The sequence below is a fragment of the Bacidia gigantensis genome (assembly GCF_019456465.1).
Source record: "Bacidia gigantensis strain McMullin 20006 chromosome Unknown contig_34, whole genome shotgun sequence".
In the NCBI taxonomy this organism is placed as follows: Eukaryota; Fungi; Ascomycota; class Lecanoromycetes; order Lecanorales; family Ramalinaceae; genus Bacidia; species Bacidia gigantensis.
Window position 1 is genome coordinate 448,464 of NW_025408610.1, and position 9,564 is coordinate 458,027.

A 9,564-nucleotide genomic window follows, 5' to 3' on the forward strand; every position below is an offset into this window, starting at 1 on the left:
CAATGGCGAGGTATAAAATAGTACCTGACGATCGACTACTTACACTTCGAGTTAGGGTATTAGGCCCCCCAATCTCCGTGCCGCCCCAACTTGTCAGCGCGCAAATCGGATCATGAAACCCCTAGATTAGTTCGACTAGATCCATCTAGCATTGGGCGCCTTACTCCTGCGCCACAGCCATGGGAGACGGTTCCTGGGCTTGAAACAAACTATCTCCACAAACAAACGTCTCGTTGGATCTCGGCTCGCTTTTCCCGCCAAGTGCTTATGCCTAAGGCGAGGATTGATCTTGCGCTCCAATGAAGAACAACTGAGGCTGTGCCACATCGTCGCGCAACAATGTCCGCGCGTTATTTCTGTTCATCTAAGGCCCACCACGCTGTGTAATGAAGGCGCCTTATGTCATGCACTGGCATCGACCATTGCGACTTGTATCTCGAAGTCATACAACGATACCAAACCAATACGGAGCACTGTTACTTCTTTGAGTGCCAACGCCCCCAACTAAAGCGTATGCGGTGAAATTGAGAGTGGCTCTCTCATAAGCTCGCCGTACGTTGTCAACAAGTGCAGGAGAATGGAGTTCTCCAGGCGTACTAAGTGCGTGACTATGTCCGTTTTCAGATTCGTAGCAGGAGCAGGAAAAGCGAAAGAGGCAAAGGAACGCGACCTTCACCTCTCAACTCTACCTCCATAGGAGAAGCCCTATTGTTGCGGATCTTTATATCATCCCACCAGTCGTCGATGCCATTACTCTATCTGTGTATTGAAAACCCTATGCATTCGGTAGAAGCGCACACTGTAGCACTGGCGTTGTAAAAAATCAGAACATCCGAACTTTAATCCCTGCCTGTGACAGTGTGGCTGATCTTTGAAAAGCCAGACATACGCCCTCATGGTACTGGTCAGCCCCGCCTGAGTTTCTTCGGGCGAGTTATCGAGCCACTCATGGCAGTCGCCGACTCCGGCCCCGCACTCGCCTGCGGAGGTAGAGATGTAGCGCAGGGTGTCGGAATTGCGCTTTATAAATGGCAATGGCGATGGGGATGGTGGCTTCCTCGTCGCTGGGCTAGCCTTTTTTGTCAATCACACGGGCGCAGAAGTCAATCCATTACTTATCGATCCCGTATTGGACCTATTCCTCGGTGGTCGAATCTGCAAGGTTTTAATCCTCGCAGTTATCAGTCATGGGGGATCGAGCTTGTGTCGCTGATGGACCTAGGTTGTTCGAATGAGCCATCGTTGGGGTTATGGTTCCTGTATTGGAGAAAGTATTTACGCCCGTGTTCCTCGACATTTGTTTACTCACATAAAAAGACTGGACTTGAAAAGGAAAGCGGCGAGAAAGGCCGCGAAAAAGGCAGATCGCTAAGAGGCGAATAGAAGTAACTCTATTCGTGAAGAGGACATAAGCGTGCGCAAGAACAAGCAGAGGCTCATATTATGTTTCGAGCTCCTTCACGTTATTTGAGGGAGCAGTATGTGCTCTATGAAGCCCTCTTATCATTAGTGTCTACTTTGTAGCATGACGCGCCGTTGGAACACACCGCTTGTTTACGGAGAATGGTTGAAATAGGGCAGCCAAAACCTCAATTCCGCCATCAATGTTCCATTGTTTGCGTATACTACTGTACATGTGCACGTTTTCACCTGCATATGCGCGAGCCTCCAATGCTAGATGGAGGTTACTAGTCAGCGGCGCTACGCTGCATTTAGGCCCGTTGATATATTCGGATGCGGGGCTTCTGTAGAGTAAGGAGGACTTCCCCTCAGCTTGTTCAGTTCCACCAGAATGACATTGATAATCTTCGTCAAACCTGCTAAAGTCCCCTTAGGATGCTTGGACTTCAGAGATCGGGAATGAGTAAAAACCCATACCAAAAGTGTCCTAATCTCGCTTCCCGCCCAGCATACCAATCCTAGCAACTAATTAACATGAACACAGCAACACCTCGACCAGCCTTAAATCCATCCTCTACACGCAAAAATGACTGGAAATACCCAATAGCATCCCAAATCCAAATCTAATCATTACTTAATTGCATAATCCCATAAAGAAACCTCGTCGCATCATTGGCATAAATCCTCACAAACTGAAAAGGGACCGGATCGTCGTTGCCAATATAGCTTTTATACCCCTTTACAGCCTGCTGTGCCACAAGCCAGGTGAAGCGCGGCTGGAAGTAGGTTGGGACCTGGCCAATATATAGCGAATATTTCCCATCCACTTTGGGACTGTTCCAACAAGAAGGAACAGGGTCGCCACTCTCGAAGGGCATGTAGGACTCAATTCTAGAGATTGCGGCGTCGAGGACTTGGCGGGCTAGGTCGCTACTTATGCTGCTCTGCGTCCCGCTAACAAATTGGAGTTTCAGAGGGGGATTGCTGCCTGGGATGGGGAAGTATGTGGTTGGGTTGGAGCTGTGGGTATTAGCTGTGAATGAAGGAGGAGATGGGTTAGGAGGATAAGTTTTGGCGGGGGAGACTCACCCAGAATTGTCGTCTACTGCTGTGAAGATCGGTTGGGGGGACCTTGTATCGCATGTAGAGCTAGCGGGGACGGGGCCGCAAATCGAAAGGCTGGCAAGTGCAGAGATGCAGAGTGCGACGGCGAGACTTCGGATCATGATTGCGTGGATTGGTTGAATGGCTTGGGGAGTTATTGGTGAGTTTGCGCAATCATTGAGGAGCGTTCCTATATCTGTTTGAGCCTCAAGGCAGAGGTGGAGCGCTAGCCATGCGCGAGACAACGGGATGGCTCCTCAACGCCCTGTGCCGAAGTTGTTGGTTTTTGTTTCAATCTTTGTGTTGTCACAGGCAAGTCTCCAGTCAACCCAACACTTTCAACGTTCGGAGTGCCGGGATTGTCATCTAAATTCTAACAGCTACCTTCATCACATGTGGAGACACAGCAGAAACGTACAGAGATATCTTTCATCCTATTTTTAGCAGTCCTGAGTGGAAGGTCTTCGTGATAAGGACGTCATGAAAGTGAGAAAACGGAAAAATGAATCACTTGAGGCAATGTTGTATTTCGCAGCAGTCTGCGGCGCTATCTTCAAGCAATCTGAAGTTCGAAGGTCGTCTGTCTTGTAGTCCGGCTTTCGATATCTAGCACCTAAAACGACCTGAAGCCGGTGTCCCCACCCACAATGACGCCCATGTCTTGCAAACAATCACACGTCATAGCTTTCGAGCTTTAAATCCCATTCAGCTGCCCATTGAAAAGTCCCAAAACGGAGTTCGACTAGTATCTGCGTCGCAGTTGGGCCTAAACATCGACTCTCTATGTTAATTTTGTTTGGCGTGAATCCCTGTCACTTCCGGTATGATCCTTGCTGATTCCAATAGAACCCTTCTCAATTACGATACGGCCAAAGCAATCGGGGTGAGGTGGGGCCTACGGTGACTCGCGGTGAGCCCGTTAGTGCGACAGTTTAGACAGGGAGAGAGCAACATGCAATGTCCGTCACCACCGTCTCGATTGTAAAAGAAAACTCTTAGGATTTTACCAGCGATAGCTCTCAGTTGCTTTCCTCTTTGCATTCTATCTGCGTTGAAGTAAAGTTAATCGCTTACTCCTCCTCTCTCCGTGACACTCATTGCACCTGTTGTGGCACATATTGAAATGATTACCCGGCGAGCCTTGTGCACACCTTACTTGAATGAATTTGTTCTGGTTTCATAACGGGTCGCTTATACTGTGCGCCACCACGAGCAGAAATCGAAATCTTGCTAGGAGCAGCAATTTAGCCAACACGATCCCAGCTCACTCCTTCCAGGAAGTTCAAACTAAAACACTAACATATACTTGAATTGCTTGTCATCCTTGAAACCAAGACGGCTAGACCCTGGTAATATCCTCCCAAAAATCTAATCAACGATCGAATTAAATGTCCAAATATAGCAAAAAACGGGTCGAGAAACTCAACCTTATTATGTTTGAGCCGCAGACTGAGTCAATATTGTTGGTGACTAGGATATTAGTCTCATTATTGGCGAATGCTTCTACGCACCAGCTTCTGCCTAGAAGCAGTCAATGCATGAATTTGCAGCATAAATACCGGAAGCCTCATTCCCATTCACAACCTCCGTCAACTCAAACCTTCCAAGCTACCAATATCAAAGACAAACCATTCTTTCCACACTCCCATCAGTCTTTGCGCGACAGTCGACAAAGTCTTATCATCTCACGTCATGTATCCAAGCCTAATCTTTTGCCTCGCCTTCTGCTGTTCCTGGAGCGCAACAGCACTACCGCAATCCCAGCAAGCCACATCATCAGCCCCGGCATCCACATCGTCAACTCCTGCCGCACCTAGAGCAGTCTCCGACGAATGCGCCGATCCCAAACGTCCCGCAAACATCCCCTGCGGCGTCTGGCTCGGCGTGAGTGACCAAGCCATGCCTTTGCAACAAGACCCCTCCCTCACACTCTCCGTAACCCCAATCAAGGCCGCTGCGTCCATCTCCGACGACGAAATACTAGACACCAGCCTTCTCCACGACGCACTTGGAGTTCTCATCAGTGATGTCAAGCTTTTCATTGCGTCAGGCGAGCCTTACAATCCCAACGAACTTGACTTGCATCAGGTTGCCAAATCTAGCGGAAGTGGGTCGGTGTCCATCAAATTCGCGCAGACGCAGGACCAGTATGCCAATGTGCAGCCTTTTACGCTCAACGGGTTGCTCAATCTTTGGTATACGCTGTCGGAAATGGAAGCGAAAGTCAGTTCGTCTCTACAGCTCAAGAAGAAGGATGGGACTGTGGTCGGGCAGGGCTGTGTATCTACGGCGAGTGTTCCGGACTGCTAGGGGTTTTAAAAGTTTTTGCCAGAACTTGCCCAATGGTATTAAGAGCATTCAGATAGTATCTGATTATTTAGCAGAGAAAAAGGAAAGATTAGGGTTCTAGAGGACTGGTTTATCAGAGATGATGACATAAGGTTTACGTAAAATAAACTTGCTGATCGTAGGCCGCTCCTCTGCCTCTTGTGCTTCCAATTGATCTTTCAATGACGCGTTATCGTACTCTTGGTATTGTAGTAATTGCAGAGCAGTCGCGCTTGCGAAAGCGTCTTACTTGCTCATACCAATGGAGCGAGTGGATGATCATTTTCCTACGGTATGGTATCTTTTTCAGCTATTTTCAGCGTCGCAATGGCATATAATCTAGCTCTTTTAGCGTCTTCGAAGAAGTTGTACCAGTCTCATGATGTGGACAGGTAACCGTTGGTTTGGGTTCTTGGCCGGATCCTTTGCATCTATTTGCGTAGCTCAAGCACGGTCTGCGAATAATAGACATCAGTGTGATCTGTCGGTTCACTTTTTAGAATTTGTAACCTCTTCTTGCTCTGCTCGCGACCCCATAGGTCTGTCACAGTAGTCTACTGAGCTTCTAAACATAATCATGCACCCCACGACACAGCTAATACCTTAGTTGGCTGACTACCTGCCCGCTGCTATTGATATCATACCCTAATGTTCATCATTCTCTTGCTTTGGACTTTACCAAAGAAATTGAGAAGGCAGGCTAGAGATTGTGCACATCGCGTGCGTAGAAGAGGGATTGACGGTAAATACCTCTTGAAGAGGGGACCTTTGTTGCAGTGAGGTCATAATGTAATGTCGCATAATTTTCGCCATCTTAAGGAGTACTGGAGAGACGAGCTTCAGACTTCAGACTTCACTGTGCAGCTGTTGCATTCACCGGCATCCTTAATGGCCTCCAAATGGCGCACGAGATCACTTTCTATCACAAGACACTTGACTGCGCCTTACCATCCGACTGAGTCTGTAAGGCTCGGCGGCGATTCTCGGAGACATTCACACTTCGACGCTGCACCCTTCTTCAATCATCTTGAGTGCACGGTGACTGCTGCTGCATCTTCACCTCGCGATTTGTAAAACACAACTATCGCATGAGTCGATAGTCTGTGCTTATCATCTCTTCTTCTGTGTTCACTGCCCTCCACGCTCTGTTTTCTTATTTCGTAGCCTCCTCTTGCTCACATGCACCATGGCTCGGCGCATTCAATCAAGCGTTTCATGATACGGTGATACGGAACGTATCTCAAGGGCGTCTGTGAGCATGAGCTTAGCTTGTCTATCCGAACGCGTCTTTTGCCCCCTCTCGTCTGTCTTGGCTGGTGTACAATGCGAGTTAGCCGACTTCCTCGTGGTGCCGCTGGTCAAGAGGAGTCCGAACAATGCCGCTAGAGCGGGTATGTTTTTGGTCTCAAGTCTAAAGGTGAGTAGTTTACAGCATCAAAATTATCGGGTGTAAAAGTACAGCTCTTGGGCAAGATCTGTCAGGAAGTGGCATGTTATTACTATTGGAAGTGACACTATGAGAAGACAGGCTCTTGTTGAATATTACTTGCGTTCTTTGAAACATACCTACAAGCGCGTAAGGTCGCGCGTCCGAGCTGAGAATCAAATGTAGCTCGTGGATTGAGACAGTCCCGTTAGGCGCATGCTGTCCCATCGGCCAGAGATCCATAAAACCACTTGATGACCCAGCAGTTCTCTTCAAGTTGAGGGTCAGCAAAAGACGCAAGAATGTTTGTCTCTACACTCGCTTTGACGTCCCTCGCAGCTCTTTCGCATCTCAGTTCGGCCTTGCCCACTGCGCAGAACGAAAACACCCTTGGCCTATCAGTAGCTGCCATCAGCGCCCGCAATGTTCCCCCAGCAGTGTGAGTATATTCCCAACCGAAAGGTTTCATGGCGCTCACGGCAGTAGCAACCTCAGTGCCCCAAGAACAATCCCAATTCCTGGCGGAACCTATTCTGTCGAAATTGCACTTCCCAAAGATCCAAAGCGACTCGACACAGCAGTGATGTCGGACTTACTGGCCGCCTTCAGAGATCTTCTCGAGCAAAAGGGCGATGTGCCGATGCTTATTGATGAGGGTATCCGCCACGGGGATGAGCTTAGGCTTGATATGGGACCCAATCCTGTCCTTGGGAGTGATGCAATCAAGTATCCCGTGGCGGCGAGGGTCATTGACTTTTTGAAGGATTTGGTGGATGCGGGGGATATAACAACGGAGTTTGCGTTCCTACTCATGTCTTATACTGTCATTCCTCCGTTGGCCAGTGGACATTTGTTTACTATTACTTCGGGCGAGGCTGGTATAGCTCCGGCGGAGGGAGTTAAAGTTTCTGCTAGCGATACAGGTGTGGCGAGTAGTTGAATCGTGAGGCTGCGAAGTGATTCGTTCGAAAGACGTCGGTGAGAGAAGGTGGCATCAACCTTGCCAACACGTTTATTTGGGAATGAGAAAACACTGTCGTCGCAAAAATCATATTACTCGATGCGATCATATAGTCAGGTTCCATATCTCCCAGTCTACCCTCGAAGGGTATCTTGTGAGCAGCTCATGATGGCAAATGGAGGGACTTCATCTTCAATCATGCACATCATGCAGAATCCACTTCTTGATGATTACATCCTCCTTTCTACTACATGCACGCGTAGCGCATAAGGTTGCGCGTCCGACCTGATAGTCTAAAATAAATAGCTCCAGCACTGAGACTAGCATAGTAAGCGCAGGCTGTTCCCTAGGCCGGAGAAACACAAAACATCTGATGACCCAGCGAACCTCTCACAATCGAGATCAGCAAATGACGAAATGTTTTCCTCCCTCATCAATTTGATATCCCTAGCAGCACTCACGCACATCACCTCAGCCTCGCCAACTACCAGAAGTGCCCTCGACGTATCAACAGCGACCATCAGCGCTCACGATGCTTTACCTGGCTCCGTAGTCCCTGCAGTGTAAGTGCCATCGACACCGCACAGCGCCCTTACTTACAGCACCAGTGGTCTCGCAGCCCCACTCCCAATACCCGGAACAGACCTAAGAGTCAAAATCACCCTCCCGGAACACCACGAACCCATCGACCGCTCCGCTCTGTCCCTACTCCTCGGAAGTTTCATAGAGCATCTCGAACATCTGGGTACCACGGTAATGTTCGCACCCGAGGTCTGGAAGAGTAGCAATTCCAGACTTGTGATTGTTCTGCGTCCGAGGACGGACGTCGGGCCTTACATGATTATGTATAGCGAGGCTGCGAAGGTAGTCCAGGTTTTGAAGAGGCAGGTGGATGGGGGCCAAGTGGAAAGTGATTTTCAGTTTAAGATTATGAATGAAGGGTTTGCGAGTGTGATCGCGACGGGAGAGCTGAGTGCAGACGACGGTGTTGTTGTTCCGGCTAGCGATGCGGGCGTGGAAAGTAGTTAGATCTAAGGGCAGGCTGAAGTTGACTTGGTGCCATGTAGTGAGATTTTCACAAAAACGTGGGCTTTTCCTTTCCACAAAGAAAGATAATATTATCGCATATGTCACGTCATAGTAGCCAGCAATTTCACCTCACAGTATCACCACGAAGTGTACTAGCTATCGTTACGCTATCAAAAGAAAGAAGTTCAGCTGGAATTATGCAAATCCCTTTATCACAAGAGCTTTCAATCCGGATATTAATCTATGAAAATTCAGAGTGCAAATCAAAGAGCCTAAATACATCGGAAGGATTGCAAAGGACCCTGTTCTGATTAGTCTGCGATGCACTTGTGATCTTTGACGCAGACATCATTCATGATGTACCCACAAAATGCCAGCATATAGTATTCTGGGAGAACATTGGTTTGGCTTTAAAGGCTTGGGATATCTTGGAATGTGAAGGTCTTCTCGTGGGTGCTCGCAGAATAGCAACACTCAACCTTGAACTGTCGGAAGTGGTCCCACAATCATAGGGGTATTTTGCGCATAAGCCACGCTGCAGTGGTCCTTTTGAATTACAACAGCTGCATTGCTATTTCGACATCAACATGCCCCCCAACCTCACCTCCCCTAATATCCTCGTCGCACCGGATCTCGTCCAATATATCTCCCCGACCGTTGTAGCCAATATCCCTAGCCTCACATTCTCCGTCGCTATATACTTCACGGCCTCAATGATATCTTCATTCTTCATCGTCGGTTCATTCTCCTGCAAACTTATGATATCAAAATCGTAAGGCACGTCTTCAAGTTTGTAATTGGCATTACCCCTAAATGAATAGTCCTTTGCCAGTCTTGCAAGCTCAACTAAAGCCCAAGTGAGTGCGAGGAAGAACCCTTGTTCGATGAGAGTGGGGGGTTGGAAGCGGTAGATGGCAGTAACGCCCTCGCGACTGGACATGGATAGGGATGGGGTGGCCGTATCGTTCGTGGTGGATATTGAATACGGAGAGGCGGGTGATGTGGACACGGTGGTAGGGTATTTACGCAGAGTCACAGGCTGTCCGGTAGTATTGAAGGACGTATGCTCTGCCATGAGGTTGTAATTCAGCGCTGCTGCGTCCGTGTTTCTTTCGGGAGGCCATTTGGTGACTTTGATTCCGAGCACGGGTGTGTTCCCCGCGAATATTGTAAACTTGGCGTCCGTGGTATGTGCTTGCTTGGTGTACCAGGAGACAACTTGGAACATGGCTTCTACCTGAATGCTATACATGATGAGTTGGTCAGGAGGAATTGGTACCAGAATGATGTAAGTCTGGGGGCGGGTTAGGGTTGG

At 48.7% G+C, this 9,564-nt stretch overlaps 4 protein-coding genes across 4 annotated transcripts; 3 read left to right on the top strand and 1 right to left on the bottom strand.

Moving 5' to 3' along the window:
* Positions 1-4,197: 4,197 nt before the first annotated feature.
* Positions 4,198-4,815, top strand: KY384_000055 (uncharacterized protein; the record flags this gene model as incomplete). Its single annotated transcript, XM_044808593.1, has 1 exon — positions 4,198-4,815. One exon carries the CDS (start codon positions 4,198-4,200, stop codon positions 4,813-4,815), a length of 618 nt encoding a protein of 205 aa, XP_044665745.1.
* A 1,746-nt stretch (positions 4,816-6,561) lies between these two features.
* KY384_000056 (uncharacterized protein) lies at positions 6,562-7,199 on the top strand (the record flags this gene model as incomplete). The annotated part of the gene is made up of 2 exons (XM_044808594.1): positions 6,562-6,698; positions 6,746-7,199. 2 exons carry the CDS (start codon positions 6,562-6,564, stop codon positions 7,197-7,199), a joined length of 591 nt encoding a protein of 196 aa, XP_044665746.1.
* A 438-nt stretch (positions 7,200-7,637) lies between these two features.
* KY384_000057 (uncharacterized protein) lies at positions 7,638-8,249 on the top strand (the record flags this gene model as incomplete). Its single annotated transcript, XM_044808595.1, has 2 exons — positions 7,638-7,783; positions 7,829-8,249. 2 exons carry the CDS (start codon positions 7,638-7,640, stop codon positions 8,247-8,249), a joined length of 567 nt encoding a protein of 188 aa, XP_044665747.1.
* Positions 8,250-8,820: 571 nt separating this feature from the next.
* On the bottom strand, positions 8,821-9,501 carry KY384_000058 (uncharacterized protein; the record flags this gene model as incomplete). Its single annotated transcript, XM_044808596.1, has 1 exon — positions 8,821-9,501. One exon carries the CDS (start codon positions 9,499-9,501, stop codon positions 8,821-8,823), a length of 681 nt encoding a protein of 226 aa, XP_044665748.1.
* Positions 9,502-9,564: the final 63 nt, after the last annotated feature.